The sequence below is a fragment of the Pyricularia grisea genome, chromosome I (genome assembly GCF_004355905.1).
Source record: "Pyricularia grisea strain NI907 chromosome I, whole genome shotgun sequence".
NCBI lineage: Eukaryota > Fungi > Ascomycota > Sordariomycetes > Magnaporthales > Pyriculariaceae > Pyricularia > Pyricularia grisea.
This window is the reverse complement of record NC_044973.1, coordinates 776,444-796,397: the sequence shown is the minus strand read 5'-3', so window position 1 is coordinate 796,397 and position 19,954 is coordinate 776,444. Positions and strand designations below refer to the sequence as shown.

Genomic DNA, 19,954 nt, shown 5'->3' with positions numbered 1-19,954 from the left:
TCAATGCTGGTTTTTCGGTCTGGCATACCACCTTGGTTTTATAATTTTCTTACATAAACAACATCCATTGTGGCTCACTCGAGAAAATGAAACTCTAAACACTCTTCCCCAGCTCCTTTGCTTCTAGTCCTACAGTTGGGGCTGGAAGCCTCCCGCCCAAAAAATTCCGCAATAAGAAAAGTGTATTTGTTGACTTACGCTATACTCCCAAAGACCACTGGAATTGCACCGGAAGTGCCTTTAACCCCGATTTTGAACGGGAGTGAGGGCGCGGTGTATCAAGAAGGGGTATACCAAAAGGGAGATTCTGATTGGATCAGTGCTTTAGTTGTAGGTTTTAGACGCATTGAAAGATAGTCTTTGTCATTGGCGCGAGATATTCGTTCATAATGTGGAAGTTCACAGGAACTTTATTTGTACGGGTTTACAAACATTTCTATACCATATTTAACAACTAATTCCAAGATAGACATCAAAGAAACAGACATAAGAAAAAGAAATCCTGTTCCACCCATGTGTGCATGATCTCATATATGTGCAGCATGTACACCAGTTATGTTTCAATCTGTAATAACCTGGCTTTGGGCTAACTCGAACCCCTCCCACACTTCATTCCACTGTGCATGTTACACAGCTCTCTCTTTAGTACGCGGCACCCGCAACCCTGCTGCCACCACCCAGGGACGGGATGGACCCCTTGGGGGTGGAGGAAGCAGGAGCAGCCTGTGACTGGCTGTCATAGTCGGCAGCCGGGGCGGCGGCGGCCTGGGGCGTGTAGCCCTTGCCGGAGGCAGCGGCAGCCTTGGCCGCTTGCACGTATGAGTCGAGGCTGCCCAGGCTCTTGAGCGAATCGAGGCTTCCGCCACCGCCCAGGACGGAGGAGATGGCGGCGCCGAGGCCTTCCAGGGACGGGAGGCTGGCGCCGGACGACGAGCCAGAGTAGTCGCCGGTGGTGTCGGCGGGGGAGCTGGCGTCGGACGAGCCGTAGTCGTCGTCATCGTCGGTGGAGGCGGGGGCAGAGCCAGAACCATAGCTGCCACCCGAGGCAGAGGCGGCGCCCTGGCCGTTGCCGGCGTCGACAAGGGTTCCGATCAAGCCCTCGAGCAGACCCAGGGTCCGGGCCTGGATGGCCGCGCGCCTGGCCATGCGGCTGTTGGCGGTGCCCTTGACGGGGGACGGGGCGAAGACGGCGCCCTGCGGGGTGTTCTTGACGGCGGGGACGGAGTTGGCCGGGGTCTTGGGCGACGAGGGCGTGAACACCTCGCCGTTGGGGGTCTCGGCGGTGGCCTGGGTCGCGGCCATGGGTGCGGGCTTGACTGAGTCCACAGCGGCCTTGTAAACGGGGTGGGCGGCGGGGGCAACAGGAGCCACGGCACCGCAGCCACCCTGGTTGTTGGACGGCGGGTAGTTCTGGTCGGTGGTGGGGTGCACGGAGGATTGGACCGGGGCGGGTGGGTAGTCACCGTAGCTGTTGTTGGTGGGGACCGGGGTCGTCGTGGGCGAGTTGTCGACGGGGACGACTGCCGAGGACTGGGGTGATGGGGGGTAGTTGTCTGCGGCGGAAGGGGTCGGGCTGGGTGAGGAAGCGGCCTGGACGACTGAAGAAGGGGCCACGGAAGCAGGGACGTTGGCATTGGTGCTCTGGGTTGATGAGGGAGACGGGGTCACGGCAACAGCCTCGACAGAAGAGGTCGTGCCCGAAGGGGATGGTGGATACGTGTCAGCAGCCGGGGTAGTCGACGGGGTCGGCGTAACGGCAACAGCCTCGACGGAAGAAGTCGTGCCCGAGGGCGAGGGCGTCTCAGAGGCGGGCACGACGGCAGAGCTTGGGCTGCTGGTTACCGGGGTTGTTGATGCAGAGGATGATGTCATATCAACAGCCTCGACAGATGAGGTTGTGCCCGAGGGTGAGGGAGGGTAGTCGTTGTAGTCCGAATCCGAGGGGGAAGCCGACGGCGAGGGAGTCCCAGAGGCGGGCACAACAGCGGAAGTAGGGGTCACATCAACCGCCTCAACGGAAGATGTCGTGCCTGAGGGTGACGGAGGGTAGTCGTTGTAGTCCGAATCCGAAGGCGAAGGAGAGGGTGTCACGGAAGCAGGAATGACGGCAGAGGTTGAGGAAGTCACGTCAACAGCCTCAACTGAGGAGGAAATGCTCGAAGGTGACGGAGGGTAGTTGTCAGCAGCCGGGGAGGTTGTGCTCTCGACAGGCTTGATGTCAGAGCTGGGAGTCACGGATGCAGGCACCACAGCGGAAGTTGGGGTCTTCACTGAAGGCGACGGAGCGTAGGTCTCAGCAGCCGGAGTCGTCGAAGTAGAGGAAGTCACATCAACAGCCTCCACGGAAGAGGTGGTGGTGGTGGTCTTGACAGCTGGCGAAGTCGTGCTCTCGACAGGCTTGACATCAGAGCTGGGAGCCACCGACCCGGGGACGACAGCAGAAGTGGTGCCAGTCTTTACCGAAGGCGAAGGAGTGTAGCTATCAGCAGCCGGCGAGGTGGTGCTCTCAATGGGCTTGACATCGGAGCTGGGAGCCACTGATGCAGGCAAAGTGGTGGTTGATACAGATGGCGAGACAGACGAAGGGGTCACATTGTTGGAGACGGGAGTAGTCGAAGACGACGGCGACGGCACAATAGAGTCGGGAACGTTGCTGGAGATGGGCAGGACCGACACAGAAGTGACAGTCGAGGTCGTCTCAACAGGCAGGACGTTGCTGGTAACCGCGGATGGGATAGGAGACGAGGCTGCCGGTGTAGGAACGGGGCCATAGCCATAGTCTTCGCCCGAGGGGCTCGGCTGCTGGCTGGCAGCCTCAACCGAGGACTGAGGAGCCGGAGTGTTGCCGTAGTTATCGTCACTAGCGTTGTTGCTATTGTTACCATAGTCATCATCATTGTCGTCGTCGTTGTCGTCATCGTTGTCATCATTGCCATTGTCGGAGTTGCTGGGGCTCGGGCCGTTGCCATAACCCTCATCTGCAGCGTTGTTGAAGTCTCCGCCCAGAGCGTTGATGATCTTGCACTTAAGGCCACCAAGGGTAGGTCCGTTGAAGAAGTTGCTGATGATGGTGGGGAACTCATCAAGAGCGACCGGGGGCCTGACCTCTTCACCACGGATCTTGACCTTGAGGCTGGGAACGTTGGCATTGGTGATCATGGTACCGTTGGGCTAGACGAAGGTTTTGGAGAATGAGTTTGTCAGCTTGCCTAAAATGTTTCAAGTAAACCATCCAACCTTTTAATGAAAACTTACCATCTTGATCTGAGCAGTCAGCAGGTTCTGGAGCTTGTTGACGTCAACCGGGCTCATGCCATGGGCCTTGATGGCCTTGTCAAGCGGAAGGTCGTCATAGGTAGGACCAGCCAGAGGCATGGAAAGCAGAGTCGTGTGGCCGACGTAAGTGTTGCCGATGGAGAAGACCAAGCTGCAAGGAAGGGGAAGCTCGCTACGCTCGAGCTGCACGCCAAGCGAGTACTGCTTGACTGGAGTGGCCGGAACGGGCGAGGCCTTGTTGCTGCTGCTGCTGTAGCTGCCGGACGACGAGGCCGAAGGCTTCTTGACGTGCTTGCTGATGCTGCCACCAGTAATCTTGGCATCTGCGCCGTTGATGGCGTCGCCGAGGACGGGAGCAACCTTGCCGAGGATCTCAGGGATGAGCTCGAGGTCCGACAGGGTGGGGTCACGCTTGACCATGCGGCTGCGGCGGCCAAACAGCCAGGACCAAGGGCCCCAGTTGATGGTGTTGCCGTTGCCGTTGCCGTTACCGTTGTTGCGGTTGTTGCCATTGCCCTTGCCCTTGCCGGCGGGACCGTTTCCAGGGCCTTGAGCAGGGCCGGGGTTGGGAGCAGGAGTGGAGCCTTGTCCCTGAGCTGGGCCTGGGCCGTTGGCGGGACCGGGTGCAGGGGCAGCGCTGGGGGTAGGTGCAGGCGTGGGAGCCTCCGTCGTGTTGTCGCCATCGTTGTTGTCTCCATCGTCGCTCTCATCATCATCAGCAGCGGCAGAAGATGAGGAGGCCGGGCCGCCAGATGAGACGGGCGAGGCAGAAGAAACAGCCGACGACTGAGCAACGGTCGAGGAGCTAGAAGAGGCCGTGCTGGAGGGTGCGGGCGCGACAGACGACGAAGCGGCCGGGTCGGGCTGGCTAGCCATGGAGCCGTCTCCGTAAAGGATGTTGACGGATCTGATGACGGAGCGGCGCAGCTGGTCTTTGGTTGCGCTGTTCTCGTGGACCAACTCGGGGTATGTGTATCCAAAGTTCTTGGTCGACGACGCCGTTTTACCGTTGTGGAAGTTGTTGGCATCGCGGTAGAAGGGCTTCAGATCACTGTCGGCCGTGATGACCGTGTTGGCGGGTGTCGCGTACAGACCACGGGTACGATAGCTTCCGGTCTGGACGGTGTTGTTGTAGTTGACTGCCTGCCAAAGGGCGATTAGACGATCGACGTTGGTGTGGTGCAACCAGCTGTGGATCAGGAGTGGTTAGTCCATAGCACAAGCTGCACTGTTTACAGAACAATGTGGAAAGAAATGCATCTCAAGAACGTACAAGATTGGGTCAAAGCCAGAATAGTCGAGGTATGTCATGATGGCATACATGGAAGTGTGCACATCGTTGTGGGGAGCCTCGAAACTCAAACCGCTCGTACCATAGGTGGCCATGGTGTTGTAGTCGGTAACCGTGGACATGATACGATACTATGTTGCGCCAATGTCAGGGAAAAAATCCAAGCCTCTCATTCTACCGACATAGAAAACTCACCACCTGGCTCTTCAGCGGGTTGTTGACGTCGGACAGATCCTGGTTGACGATGTTGAACTGGTTGTTGCCCTGGGAATCCGGCTGGCGAGTTGTCTCTGGCCATGCCCAGCAGTTGCGGTCCGTGCTGGTGGGGAAGTAGTTGTTGGCCGTGTTGAGGGGGAACTGCTGCCACTTGTAATTGTACAACGGGTTCTTGATGGTCGTCTGTCCCGACGGGCCGTTGACCGTGATGGTTGCCATCATGGCCGATGGCGGCAGGTTATAGTCACTAGCCCAATCCCAGTATGGCATCCTCCAGTTCTCAGCAGCAGCCTGGTAAGTCGCCGCCTGTGAACCTTGGTAGCGCGACGCGACTGTGGTAACATGTTGTCCAAGAATCATTTCAAACGTTGCAACATAAGGACGATGCCAAGTGGCAAATTGGATTTCCTAGGAAGAGCATGTTTGGTCAGTATACAACCAAGTAATACGATACCCGACTGTATAGACGGAAGAGGATATTGAACAGAGACTTACACCATGAGGACAGAAACCCCTCCCATTGCCACCCGATGCGGCCTCAACGCCGTTCCATCCAATGTATGGACGGCCATGGATACCTAGAACAAATTCATCAGCATTTCTATCTCATTACACTGAGACACCAAACAAGTAAACAATAAAACTTACCAGAAATACCAAAGTATGACTGCTCATCGCTCTCCTTCACCTGCTGGAACTCTGCCAGACCAAGAATAAAAAGATCCCTGCATTAGACACATGTTGTCAGCCTCCCGCTTTGATACTCAGATCAGATAAGACAGCACATGTCTTGCTCCACGTCACGCTGTCAAGATGTAAGCCTTACCAGAGAGCACCTCCATCGTTCTGCATTTGATTAACATTCATACGTAAGGGGCGCTCACCGCTCGTCGTGTTGAGAGCGGTCTGCCTCCCCGTGACGATGAAGCGACCATCCTGGGCGAGAACGATAGTTTGTAGCAGCGGCAGCAATGCCAGGATCTGGAGAGACCCCTTTACGGACATTGTGAGACCCTCCAATCAAGGTCAGCCGTGTTGGCAGAAGTCTCAAAAAGTAACGGTTATTAATGCCTGTAAATGATCGACTGAAAAGAAAATAATGAGAGAAAAAAAAAGAGAGTGAGTGGATGCCTGGCTGTGCGACAGAAGCAAGAACCCCTGAATGGGTGGCGGCACAGAAGCGACTGTCTTCTAGAAAGAATGTATACTGTCAGCGTTGGATAGCTAAGGAAAGAAAAAGAAAGAATGCAAACAAGGAAGGATTAACGAGTGATTCCTCCTTGCACTGCTTGACCGTTGGATGGATATTCTTCAAGAGGAAATTCAACGACAGGGGGGAAAAGAGCAATATGTATAAAGATTGTTTCTCTTGGCAAGATCACATCAAAGTCACCGGTCAATCAACAAGGTCGCGCCGTTCCATCACGAAGGCCACGAGTCTTGACCCTTCGTATTTCCCGAGTTCTGCTCTACGAGTCCCAAGCGGTTTTAGGCCCGGCAACTTTTTGCCTAGTCGTAGAGACTTTGCCGCACGAGCCCGCAGAGTTTAGTGCTACAAGTTCGTGGGCAAACAAACAAAGAAAAATACCCGATTCGGGGATGATGATCCTAAGAAGAAAATACGACAGGATGACAAAGCAGGGGACAGAGATAGCAGAGAGAAGCGAAACAGACGGGGTGAGAAAAAAAAAAAACCAGAAAAAAAAACCCCCCCTCAGTTCCAACCATTTCCTCGGGGGAGCGGTTTTTGTTTCTCCCTTCTTGCCCGTCTTGTCGTTTCTTCTGGTCCAAAGCATGAGCCCAAATCTCCCGTGTGCTTCTAGGGCGCCACTAACACGAGGGGGGGAAATGAGCAACAGGTCGATGGAATTAGGATGTTCGCTGTTAGCTTGCCGCCGGTCCAGATCCAAGTATACAAATAGAACGACGGTTCTAGAATCTAGCGTGTAAAATAGCGCTGTTGGTGGTGGTCACGGCCCGTTATGCTTCCCATCGGATAGGCCTTATCTCGCACTGGTGACGCACAAAACCAGCGACTAGCGTATCACCCATGGAGATGATGGGTGTCTCTTTGGGTTCCTGAATTCATGCTGGCTGCTGGCTTTTTGTTCCCCTGGAGGCTTGTCCCTGAGTCTAACGCCTATTTGTTTCTGGCCTGTGCAGTTTTTGGCACTTTTGACACTGGGCGGATTGTCCGTAGAGCCCGAGGAAATAGGAGACGTAGAGGGTAGGCTGGATACCCGCATACAAGGCATAGTGTCGAGGGTATCGGAAGCGTTCGCACGTCGGGCTGTAGCCAAGAGATGCCAAGAATGTCAGTCGAATTCGCAATCGATCTGATCGAATTGCCGTGCCTACAATGTGATATTGGTATTGTCTTTTTACCACGGTTTCTCGACCACAGTCTCCCATGTCGAGTCTCAACCTGCCATCTGCTTTTTCTTTTCTACCCCCTTGTGAGCATGGTTGCTTAATCTGTCCCCTGTTGGGTTTCCGTGGTTCGGAATGATTGCGGCATCGATATCCTCCCCGCTCGCACGACGTTTCTTTTGTCTTTTTTGGCTTCAATAGATGGTCTCAAGAGGAGGGCCGAGACTTTTTGCATTATACTTCTCATGATGAAATGAGCAAAACTGGAAAGAGCAAGCAATGTATAAATCCGTGTTTCCTGTTCCGTGAGGGTGAGGATCTCGTCTGTTCACCATCTTCATCAACAGTCATTCGTTCAGTGCTTTCACAGCATCAGTCGCTCGCTACCGCCCAACACATTCTTTCGTTCTTCCCCCCCCAACCCTCAAGATGCGTACCAACATATGCCTCCTCGCTGTACTTGGAGTGGCCCCTGCCCTCATCGCCGCTGGCCCTATCCCCCAGACACCCGCGGTCCCTGTGGGCATTTACGACTACTCAATTGGTACCCGTCCCGGGGGCCCTAGCCGAGGGGAGCATGGCGAGGACGAGTCTGTCTGTGGTTAGTAAACCTTTTTAATCGAGACGCACTTACCTCTTGCCGATACCAAAAAAAGAAAACACGTCATCAGCCCTTATTCCCGCGTACTAGTCACTGATGATCACAACACAACAGGCCTTGTAAACCCGTGCGAATACCTTGAAGCCGATGGCAATTTTGACGTCCCCCGACGCCTTGGTAGACCCGGAGCTCCAGGTGAGGGCGAGGGTGAAGGTGAGGGTGAGGGTGGTCGCGTCAAGCGCCAGCAGGAGCCGAGGGAGCCCTTTGTCTGCGTCAACTGCGACGCCCCCGTCAACCGCGACCTCTTGTCGTGCGCCGGGACCCGCGGTTGGCAGGTGAACTGCGACCTGCCCAAGTTCTCCAACCTCGTCATCTGCGGCGGTGACTGCCAGAGGGCACCCCCGCCTCCACCACCTCAGCCAACCAAGGTCCCTGAGCCCGAGAAGACGCCCGAGCCCGAACCCGAGCACCAGGCGCCCCCTCCTCAGGCTGAGTACAAGGAGCCTCCTCCCGCGCCTGCCCCGGAGCCGGAGCACGTCCACCCTGCCGGCGGTTACAACCAGACGAAGCCCAACGAGGAGCCTCCCAAGGAGCCCGCCCACGTCCATCCTGAGGGCGGCTACCCAGCCACGAAGCCCGCTGAGGAGCCCGCCCATGCTCCTGCTCCTGCCCCGACCCAGGAGCCCCCCCACCCGTCCGGCACTTACCACACCTCGCCTCCCCCGCCTACCCAGGAGGCCTACCCTCCCGCGCCACAAGGCAACCACCACGAGGAGCCCAAGCCTGAAGAGCCCAAGCAGGAGCCCGTCGCCGAGCAGGCCCCCGCTCCCGCCCCGGCCCCTGTTCACAGCTACCAGACCGTCGCCGCACCTGCTCCGGCCGCTGAGGAGCCCAAGCACGAGGAGCACTCCGCCCCCGCTGCTGAGCAGCCCAAGCACGAGGAGCACAAGGACCATGCCTCTCCCGCCGCTGAGGAGCCCAAGCACGAGGAGCACAAGGAGCACTCCGCCCCCGCCACCGAGGAGTCCAACCACGAGGAACACAAGGACCACGCCGCGCCGGCCGCTGAGCCCGCCGCTGCTGCCCAACCCGCCCCTCTGGAGTCAAAGCCCGAGACCAAGCGCCGCAAGGGCAAGATGACCCCGGCCGTCGGTGGTGACTATGGCCACCTCAAGCAGCAGTAAGCCACATGGCGCATCTTGGGGCGTTCGGCGTTCGGGCCGGTTGTTGTGTTGGTACGACGAGACTTTGATGGCTGAGAATTTTCGGGTGGTCAAAATCTTTCTTCTTTCTCTTGGCTTTCTTTTTTTCCTTTTTACCCTTCGCTGGACTGCAGTTATTTCTGCTGTTTCGTGTTTTAATGACGCAATGCGCCGAGAAAGACAAGAAGAAAAAAAACGCCCAGACTCTTCGGCCTGCCCATTTGACCGAGGTGGAAGCAGATTGGAAGAAGAGAGAGAACGAAAAACAACGCATAATCTCAATAGGGGACTGGATGATCAATGTGTTATGACAGTCACCCTGGCCGCGCAATTTCTATGTGTTTGTGTGTGTGTGTGTGTTGTGCTATGTTGTAGAAAGATAGTAACATTTACTTTGTCAATATAATCTTAATGGCTGCTGTTGGCCACTCCAAATTTTTGGGCATTGGCGTCGGTTCGACTGACAGCTTCTACCTGTGAATTTGCTGACCTCCCTTGCCTCGGCAATCATTTTCAGACAAAAAAAGCATAAACTAGTCTAATCGAAATTTGGTGGAACCATGAGAGGGGAAAAAACGTGTGACGGACGGCTCGTATCTCCGATCTATGACGACACTTTGCGATCGTAGGGAAATGTGCTTGTGAGCGAAATAAAAAGTTTGAAACGAGACAAGTCGATCCTGAGAGCCCTTAAACTAAATTATAAGGTAGGAAAGCCATATATTAGGTTAAATAGCGTTATTCAACCAAAAAAGCGCGGAGGGTTTTTATCCTGCTCCTATCGCTGACTCAGCGCTCGCTGTCATGTGATGACTCGATCTATCGGGTTATCTAACGCGACACATTCCCCGTGACCAGGCCGTGTCATTCGTTGAAAAGGCGGAGGCTCACCGAGCGCGGGTGGGTTCAAGGAAGACCCACCAAGCAAAGCACAACAAAAAATCGCCAGATCGCCTTTCATGCTTATGAATAGAGAACCGACCTTGTTCGATGGTCTTGGCAATATGGCAGTGTCGAAGCGACGACGAATTTGATGCTGCATACTCGGCAGGAAATGAGAGTCGAGACAAATCTTCGTCTCTCGATCTCAATTTAGTTCTACTGCATTGGCGGCAAAGTCAAGTTGAGACGAATCTTGGTCTCAATATGACTCTCGTGCCTGCCCAAGGCAATGCATGAATGGAGGAATGGGTGGATAATCTATTTCTGGCAATGCGATACAGGGGTGGTGGGTGTCGGTCTGCCTATAGGTGAGGCCGCAGGGGGCGAACTTGAGTAAGAAGCGCTGGCGATCATGGTCAGCAAAGCTGCATAAGATTTGACGGAGCTCGAGTTCCGAATATATGCACATTTGTGTTAGGTGAATCCGCTGCAGAGGGTTCTGTCATGAAGCTGGGTTCGATGTGATATATAAAGGGATTCGCCGTCTCTCATTTTTGTCCATCTCGAGTTCTGGAAGTCATCATCATTCGCTCCATCATTCTTTCAGTTGCACGCACTCCATTCTTTAGTAGCGCTGCGCACTACATTCCTTATCAGCCATCATCATTCGCTCCATCTTTCTTTCAGCTGCACGCACTCCGTTCTTTAGTAGCGCTGCGCACTACATTCTTTATCAGCCATGATGAAGTTTTCAGTCTCTCTGCTTGCCTTCCTGGCCCCAGCGGCCATGGGACACTGTATGCACCACCCTTTTTCACAACCTTCACAACAACAAAAAAACATGACACCCCAAAATGTTGACTAACACCACTAAAAAAAAAAACAGACATGTTCCCGCAGACCGTTCTCGGAAATTCCAAGTCCACGAACTGGCAGTTCATCCGCCAAACTGCCAACGACCCTAGCCAGATCCCCGTCAGGGACCTCGACTCCCCGCAGATGGCCTGCTACGAAAAGACCGGCCGCGCCGCGTCCGGTGTGCAGACCGTCTCCGCGGGCTCGAAGATCGGCTTCGCCTCCTCGGCGCCCATCACGCACGCCGGCCCGTTCTTGGTCTACATGGCTCAGGTCCCCGAAGGACAGGATGTCGACACCTGGCAGCCAACGGGCAAGGTCTGGTTCAAGACCGACCAGTTCGGCGCCATATCGGCCAGCCAGTTCGAAACCGGCATGAGTGAGATCACCACCACCATCCCAGTCAGTCTCAAGGCCGCCACCTACCTGATGAGGATCGAACACGTCGCCCTGCACATTCCCAACTCCCCGGAGTTCTACCTCAGCTGCGCACAGCTCAAGGTCACGGGCAACGGTGCCAGCACCCCGACTGACCTGGTCGCCTTCCCTGGCGCCTACACCAAGAGCGACCCGGGCCTGTTCACTAACATCTACATCGGCGGCTCGGCGAAGTACAACTACCCCGGCCCAGCCGTTTTTGGTGGTGGTGGCAGCGGCGGTGCTGGTGGTGGCAGCGGCGGTGCTGGTGGTGGCAGCGGTGGTGCTGGGGGTGGCAGCGGCGGCGGCAGCGGTGACAGCAGCCCGGCTCCCGTAAGTCGGAACACTCCTTCGCGTCTGTGCTTTCAGTGAGAATTATTTTACTGACAAGAATTGTGTGATTTACAGGGCAACTCCACTACTACTCCTCAGCGCCCTGCTAGCAACCCCACCGGCCAGTCTACTAACCCCAGCTCCAGCCCCTCGAACGGAAGCTGCGCGGCCATGTACGGACAGTGCGGTGGTACGGGCTGGACCGGACCTACCTGCTGCACTTCTGGAACTTGCAAGGCGACCAACTCTTTCTACTCGCAGTGCTCGTAGAGAAGAAAGGATAGACGTTGGTATAGAGCGTTGACTTGCATGGCCGGGTCGGAGCATCCTTGGCATTACAGGATACTCCTTGAGACGCGATCTACCATTCTGTTATACTGTATATCATTCAACTGGAGCTACGCTCCTCACATTCTCTGGCTAAGAAATTGAATTCACAGTATATCATGACCTTCTTGTACATGACATAAAGTGGACAGATCAGCTTAAACAAATTTGGTGAATCGAGTTATACATCTTGTCATTCCAAGTCTCTGGACAGTATCAGCAGCCCCAATTATGGCTTCCAGTCTGAGGTTGTGCCAGTGTTTGGTTTCTCGGGCGAAAAACAGCGGCCCAGTCAAACGACGCACATATGCAGTGACTCCATTTTCAGGCCATGTATAAAAAGTCAGCGTGGAATTTTTACACGATCTCAAGGACTGACCGAGACTACAGGGTCTTTCCTGAAAAAAACCATGAAGCCACATATTCACCGAAAATGAGCACCATTTTGCTAAAGACACAAGCATAATTCGAATAAACTTTTTGTTGAAATATCGCCCTTACACGCGACAACCGTTAACCTTGTTCCAATTGGCAAGTAGGTCCAGACAGGGGAAGCCTTTCCTCCCGCCGATCATCTAGTCATTTTTAATCAACCTGCGGCCACTATAAATAACTCGACCACGCGAATTCTCATGTTCGTTTTGGTCTCAGTTGTTATTCTTATCTCTATTGTCACGAAATGTTTTAAGAATTGTGTCAGGCGACACACAATTATTCACACCTAATTCAGGGGCCCAGGACTTCAATACCTACAATGCAAGCGGGATTCGCACTCCTGGGTGTGTACCACGGCCTTGTTGTCCCTTACATGACCTCTCGTGAAGGCTTATCCGGCTGAATTCATACAAAAGTGTGGCAAAATGGTAGGCCACAAACAAGCTAGATATCTTTGCGTGGTTTTCAACTTTTTATGACTGCGCAGGGCCATCGACATCGAAGAATCGTTGAGAGTGGTAACACGCAGAGATTAAAAGCTGTGCCAAACGGGTAGAAGCAAGAGAAACAGCGAAACCTGGAGGGAGTACAGTGTAATTGTACAAAAGGCGGCAAAACCCATATCAAAAATAATGGCAGACAGGAATAAACCAGACGGTCGCCGAAGCCACCTTCTGTAGGGGGCAGCTGGCTCGCGCCTCGTTGCAGGCTGACTATGCAAGCTGAAGAGACCATTTTGAAGGAATATCGTCAGAAAATAGGATTTCGGCCGTGGAAGTCATACCCTCGCTGCTTGTTGGGGGCGAAATTTCGCAACCATAAGCAGTACATAGCCCCCAGCGCAGGATTGACGTGGCCGGGTCACTGTCGGACCACATGCGAGCATCTACGAACCAGCAGATAGGGCTAACAAAGGTGGTGACGATGTCTGCGGTCAACCTAACGAGGTCAATTAATGCTCGCGCGTGCCCTCCACCCAGGATGCAAAGGTGGATATTAGTGTCGACTTAGGTCCTTGACCTTGAGGTAGAAGTAACCCTTGGCGTGGGCGCCAGGCAGATGCCCAAGGGCTAACGTGTCCGAGAAACTAGTGCTGCCCGACTCCAAGGTCTACAATAACATCACCGTGAAAAATCGCAGATATTTCACTATCATCAAGAGAAGAATTTAAGTGGACCTGTGTGCGAGACCAAAGTCTAAATTCCAGCAGCTTCTCATAGCTAAAGAAATTGGATCGTGGTTGAGATTTAGTGCATATGACATGACTTACTGGGCAAGTAAGTAACATCTCTAACTCGTACTAGTTCTCCAAATCATATCTAGTTTGCAAAGCATTGATCCCATTGCCCTCCACTTCTAGCAGTCCAACGCTTTCGACACGAACGCTAAGCTTGCAGAGGCCAAAATTATAAGCACCGCAGTCTTTCAGGGGCACCAGCCGATAGTAGATCAAAATTCACACCAGTCTCTCCTTCTGATATTGGCACTTTATTCTTTTAACGTATCTCCTCGTCACAAAAGGCGTTAGCAAATTGTCGAAAATCGCCAAGCCTTTGTGGATTAACCACCTTGTTTCATGTTTGTAGGAATATTATCCGTGCTCAGAACCAATTACAAAGCGGAATAAATGCTCATTATATTACCGGCATGGTTGGTATCGCTGTTAATTTGGGGTTTAAAGTCAATAACTCATTGTCGCCGGATTATTAAGGAGTGTGCTGATCGTGCTTGTATGATCTCGAATGGTCTTTCCACCTAGTTGTGCAACAAGTTGGTTCACATATTCCAACCCCAAAGTCGATCCTTAAAAGTTACCATTGCTGTTTTTATACATTTTTGAACGGTAGATTAGCATCTTTATCTTTCTAGCTTACTCCGTAAAACTATCGGAAAATCTCTATACTCTTGTTTTATGTTTCAACTTTTTCACCCTTTCGAAGTGACATAGTTTTGTAAGTTGAGTTGTTTCTTTGGTTGACAGATTCGCCCCTTCAGGATGAGACATAGAATCCTATCGTTCTGCAATGCCATGCAAAAGATTCGCCCAAGCTTCTTTTCCGGGCTTCTTTTGAAAAGCATGCATCCAAAGAAGCAGGGTAACTTTCATTGATAAGTGTATTGTTAAACTCGGAGTTCAACGAACATTTTGATTTTTTGATCTAGTTATTGTTGATCTAGCTTCGTCAAGATGGGGAAGAGAAGGCTGAGAAAAACGATCATGAAGCCTGTATTAGTTTACCTGAAGTTCAGCGAGCTTACGTTTGTAATTAATTGGGAGAAAACTCCGCTGTTTGTTCTTGATGTCCTGACGGGTCACGCTTGACGTGTTGCTTTTTTGTCGCTTCATTTTCTCCACCAAGCCATTATGTTAAGGGAGGGCTTTTGAGCCAATTTTGTTTAAAATTGGCCAGAAAAGGCTTGTTGATGATAAAAGTACATGACGCGAAGCCCCTTCAAGTGGAAAGGCGAACCGAGTTTCTTTACAGTTTACACAGTTAACCATAAGCACTACCTCCCCCTGGCTCTACAAATCATGAAATTTCACAAGTTTAGACTGAACTTCAAAGTCTTTTTTATTTTTTATTTTCGCAATTATGCACATTACAAATATGCTATTATAAATTTTGCGCCTGCACAAATCCCACCTCAACGTTTCTCGGCGGCAGACACCCTCCTGGTCGCATTATCCCTCAACCCTATCGACAAGAAAGGACGATGTCGCTTAAGCCCGAACGCATCCAATAAAGCCAATCGCTCCGATGGCCGAGCAAGTTGTGTCGGATGTTGCAACGCTCTCAACAAGACGTCCCACAGGGAACTCTATAATCGGGTCGCATCCACCCTTTGTAGTTGCGGTTTTTTTCCGGTTGTCGTAATACCTGCCGCACTATACGAAATATTAGTTAGGCCTAGCTGGTGAATATTGATTTGGCAAAGATAAGTGGTGAAAGACTAGTCGAAAAAGAAGTGGCAACTTACGCAGTAGGCTGTTAGACCTTGGGAACTGCAAAAGTTATTGTTGTCTGTTGTGGTTTGAACGCTGCAGCAAATTCCCCCAGTACGAGGAGTCGAGAAATCGGGTTTTATTTTCGAATTCTTCGTCGTCTTAGTGCGGGCAGCAGCAACGCCGGTTGAAAGATAAACAAAGGTAAAGATGATCGTAGAGATGCGCATTTTGACGAAAGTCTTTTTTTGATTATAAACAGTAACGTGATTCATCAGTACCCGACGCATATCAATACCCGACGCACTTTTCCTCCACCACACCACTCTTAAATTTACCACGCGTTTTTTCCACAAAATAAAATGCCAACTACTACCAATAAATCAAAAATTATTTTGGCGATTAAAACCATTCGATTAAACCCAAAACTAAATTGCCGAACGGCTGCAAAAACGTACAATATGCCCGAATCAACACTCCGTCACAAAATAAAAGGTCGCGCTTCTTTAACCGACCGTCGGCCTAGTGCTCAAAATTTAACGGAAAACGAAAAGAAAGTAATTATCCGATATATATTGGACCTGGATTCCCGAAAGTTTCCGCCTCAAATCGCCGATATGGCTGCAATGGCCGACTATATCCTTATTACGCGGGCCGCGCAACCGGTCGGCAAACAATAGGCCTATCGCTTCGTCAAACGACGCACAAAATTAAAAACGCGTTTTTCTCGCGCCTATAATTTCCAAAGGGCCCTTTACGAAAATCCTAACGCGTTAAACGCGTAGTTTCGATTGGTAGCCAATATAAAGGCCAAATATAACATCCAGGATTGCGACATTTACAACTTCGACGAAACCGGCTTTATAATGGGCCAAATATACGGCCATATGGTTATAACTAGGTCTAAAAAACGCGGAAAAAGCAAAAAAATACAGCCTGGCAATCGAAAATGGACGACTGCAATCTGCTGCATTAATAGCGACGGCTACGATATACCCCCATTTCTCATCGTTAAAAGCGTCTACCATCTCGCGAATTGGTATACAGAAGGCGGTCTTCCAGCATCCTGGCGTATAAAAACTAGCCAAAATGGATGGACAAACAACGAAATAGGTTTGGAATGGATTCAACATTTCGATAATCATACAAAATCGCGGACAAAAGGCGCATATCGGATACTGGTGCTCGATAGGCATAGCAGCCACCAATCGCCGGAATTTAAAAGCTATTGCAAAAATCATAACATCATTCCGCTTTACCTACCTGCTCATTCATCTCACCTAACTCAGCCACTTAATATCGGAATATTTAGTATCCTAAAACGGGTATACGGTCAAAAAATCAACGATTTTATCCGGACCTATATTACCAACATCAGCAAAATCGACTTTTTTTTGGCTTTTGCAACGGCCTACAAAAAATCTATAACAAAAAAAAACATGGCTGGGGGTTTCCGAAAAGCTGGAATTATCCCCTTTAATCCGGAAATTGTAATTTCCAAACTGGATATCAAATTACGAACGCCTTCACCCAAAAAATTTACTTTTCCCACCACCGAATTTTGGGTCTCTCAAACGCCTCACAACCCGACAAAAACCGTTTTTCAATTAACGTTTGTTAAAATTCAAATTAATCGTCATCAAAACAGCTCTCCAACGCCTATTTTTAAAATTGTAAAACAATTGGCAAAAGGTATGGACGGAATAGCGCACCAAATTACACTTTTGTCAGCAAAGGTCCGCAACCTTCGGAAAGCCAACGAAACACTTAGCAAACGACGCAGGGCTAAAAAAACACGTATCCGCGAAAGAAAAACATCTACTGTACAAGATGTCCAACGCTTGTTACAATTAAACAATGCGGATGATCCGATACAGGAGGAAGAAGGTGAAAATAGGGTTGGAAATAATGCACGACTGGCGACTAAACGGCGTTGTAGCAACTGCGGCAAAATAGGACACAATGCACGCACCTGTCAGGAAAATGAAGAAATGTCAAATGTATATAGCTCCGATTGTATTGGGGTAATATAAACAATATTGGCGTTGCAATTGGAGTTCGGAATGGTATAGTGGAGGAAAAATGCGTCGGGTACTGATATGCGTCGGGTACTGATGAATCACGTTATAAGAACAATAAAGTGTAAAAGAAGAACTGGTCTAATAGAGGGATTGATAAGTACTCAAAGCGACCTGAGAATATGCTTAATGATTTCAGCCCTCAACTGACGTCCCCCAAGCGATTAAACTCCTTTTGTAGTCCCAGCTGGGTATATGGGAATACCCCATCAGTGTAAAATCTTACATATAAATACGTCCTGCCTTAAAAATATCTCACGCTAATGAGTTGCAAAACTTATTTGACACAATGCTTTTCTGTCATGTGAAGATGCCAATTCAACTTTCACTTGTGGTTACTGAGCATACTGTAAAAAGCACTTGGCATTCTCATCTATCAAGCAACACCCTTGAGTTTATGTGGCTAAGGATTCAATCTGCTGCTAGCCAAATTCGATACTTCAACTGGTCGACTTATCCGAAACATACATGTAAAAACACTTTTTCTCGGGGGACTGACGCACTGTACAGCGCACAGCCCCGAAGTAGACTTAAGCCCTGACTCGCAGGGTGTGATCAGCTGGCCGCAGCGGATTTACCTGATCGTGGGAGATTCATACAATGTCTCCTTTCCGTCAATCGTTATTATCCCGGCGAACTCCAGTCTAGTAAGTTTGCAGGTCCCAAACGTGATACGCGACTATGGGCGGATACCTAGGGATCTTACAGTGAAAGAACAAGGCTGCGGGGCCTGTTGTCAAGATTTGGCGACCAGGTACAACCACATTCGCCAGACATTTTCTGTGGGACCTAGACTTCAATCTCAAGTAGAGTCGCAGCCTTGCCGATCGTGATGCAAATTACGGGGGTCAGGGCAGTACACATGCATCCAGGAGTTCATCCCATCCTCGCAGCTTATCTTTTAGCAAATCGTGCCGAGACTGCACGTTCTGGCAAATTTGACAGGCGGGGATTCAACTTATCAGGGGCTTTTGTGTTACGAGTGCGGCCGCTCCTCCGCAGCTGCTGGTTTGTGATTGGGAGCCCGGCTGGGTGGTACTGCAAGTAGCGTGATTGTCATCGGGCGGTTGATTTCCCTCGCACTCGAAGCAGAGTAACCGAAATTGCGCGGGAGCCACATCGATATTCCCGGTAGGTCAGTTGGCAAACTTGGGATGATATCCTTCCCAACAATAATCTGTGCTGCAGCTACATCATTAGTGAGCTCTTCTAATCGCAAACAGGTAGGCTTAAGGTTTTGGAAGACGTGGCTTGTTCCGGAAAGTCACATTCAGGGCCGCAAAGGGCGCATGGTTACCTTTAAGAGTACCACGAGGATATAGAGAGCACAGTTGCAAGAAATTAGTGACAGGGCAACAACTGACAAAAGCAGGCTCATCAAGTCTCAAACTTGACATTTCCTCCGTACAGCGCCACATTTGAGCTGGCGGGTGAGAGGTTACGCTGGTGATCTGAAACCCGTTTCGCCCTGTGGTTCATCCCGACCCAGTCCGTAGAATCACACGCAGTTGGGGACCGCAGTCTATGGATATGGTGGCACCTATCACTGCCAAGGGCATATTTACGGTGGTTCTGACTCTTGTTCATACGCCATATTTTTAGCCTTCAGGTTGTGTCCTCGTGGGTAATGGGTTGGTTGGGTTTGCACATTGGTAGGAGTAGGACATCTGTCGACCTTGCTCATCTCCTGTATGATTCTCCAAGTCCAGGGAATTAATGAGTGAAAATAATAATGAACAAGTCACAAGATGATGAACTTCCAGCCGGAGTGAAGAAATAAGATTTGGCCAGTTGAAGCTAAAAGACCGGCCAGTCAGGGGTCGATTCCAAAGGTGGAAATTCGCATGCCTAGAGCTTACCTATTTAGAGTTCTTTTTTATTGATTTTGGTCTAACGGCTTTCGATACCCTGTAATTTTGTTTTCTGCATACATCTTGTGATGGTGTACTTTTTAATACAACGTTTTGCCTACCGACTCGATTTATTGACCTGTCTCGTCGTCTAGTCTACTTAGATTAACGGGTGGCGTGCTTAGAGCCACTGGTAACACCGGGGTGTTTGCGGGGACGGCGGCGCAGGTAGGACGGCGTTGGTCTTGGCTTGATTGGCAGATGACTCGGATCTAGAAAATGGCTTTTGCTCTAGGTCATATTGGGGTAGAGAGGTAAACTGGAGTGAGTAAGTGGTCGGTTTCCATCACAGGAACTGGCGTACTTTGATCGAGTTTTCTCACTCAGCATTGTGCAGACCAATCAATATAACATCAACACGGATCCAACTTATGCTGCATGCTAACCGCATGCATCAGTCGCAAAGACAGGAAAGAAGCTTTACCTTGTCATGAATTTGTGGCGACGAGGGCGTACTCGGCCCAAACATGGTTTATACCAGTTAGAATAGCGTTGAAGAAATTTAACCATGAGAACGTCATCCCACGTGAACTTCCGAATTACACTACACCAGCCACCACGATTATGCTAGATCCTCCAGATTCACAGCTGAGCCATCACATTGGGGGATCGCCTGGGGCCGCAATTGGAATATTACCACACGTGTGCGGGTAAAATCTGATCTAGCACCGTAACAAGGAAGAGAGTAGGACAATAACAAGAGAGGGAAAAAGAGTCCCAATATGAGATCACCATGACTCTCGTTTGCAAAAGTACAGCCTTGCTCTTTAAGATTGTGCTTGGGATGAGCTTGTGTCTTTTTTCTCTTTCCCCCCCC

The 19,954-nt window shown here is 51.0% G+C and overlaps 4 protein-coding genes across 4 annotated transcripts; 2 read left to right on the top strand and 2 right to left on the bottom strand.

Annotated features, from left to right (window-relative positions):
* Positions 1–642: 642 nt before the first annotated feature.
* Positions 643–5,788, bottom strand: PgNI_05321 (uncharacterized protein; the record flags this gene model as incomplete). The annotated part of the gene is made up of 10 exons (XM_031125354.1): positions 643–1,831; positions 1,955–2,265; positions 2,329–2,780; positions 2,883–3,171; positions 3,256–4,465; positions 4,550–4,698; positions 4,763–5,191; positions 5,279–5,361; positions 5,432–5,508; positions 5,610–5,788. 10 exons carry the CDS (start codon positions 5,786–5,788, stop codon positions 643–645), a joined length of 4,368 nt encoding a protein of 1,455 aa, XP_030983299.1.
* A 1,794-nt stretch (positions 5,789–7,582) lies between these two features.
* On the top strand, positions 7,583–8,938 carry PgNI_05320 (uncharacterized protein; the record flags this gene model as incomplete). Its single annotated transcript, XM_031125353.1, has 2 exons — positions 7,583–7,754; positions 7,869–8,938. 2 exons carry the CDS (start codon positions 7,583–7,585, stop codon positions 8,936–8,938), a joined length of 1,242 nt encoding a protein of 413 aa, XP_030983300.1.
* Positions 8,939–10,580: 1,642 nt separating this feature from the next.
* On the top strand, positions 10,581–11,713 carry PgNI_05319 (uncharacterized protein; the record flags this gene model as incomplete). The annotated part of the gene is made up of 3 exons (XM_031125352.1): positions 10,581–10,635; positions 10,725–11,443; positions 11,519–11,713. 3 exons carry the CDS (start codon positions 10,581–10,583, stop codon positions 11,711–11,713), a joined length of 969 nt encoding a protein of 322 aa, XP_030982563.1.
* A 3,214-nt stretch (positions 11,714–14,927) lies between these two features.
* PgNI_05318 (uncharacterized protein) lies at positions 14,928–15,310 on the bottom strand (the record flags this gene model as incomplete). The annotated part of the gene is made up of 2 exons (XM_031125351.1): positions 14,928–15,092; positions 15,185–15,310. Coding segments are annotated over 2 exons (291 nt in total), but the record flags the coding sequence as incomplete, so codon positions are not given.
* Positions 15,311–19,954: the final 4,644 nt, after the last annotated feature.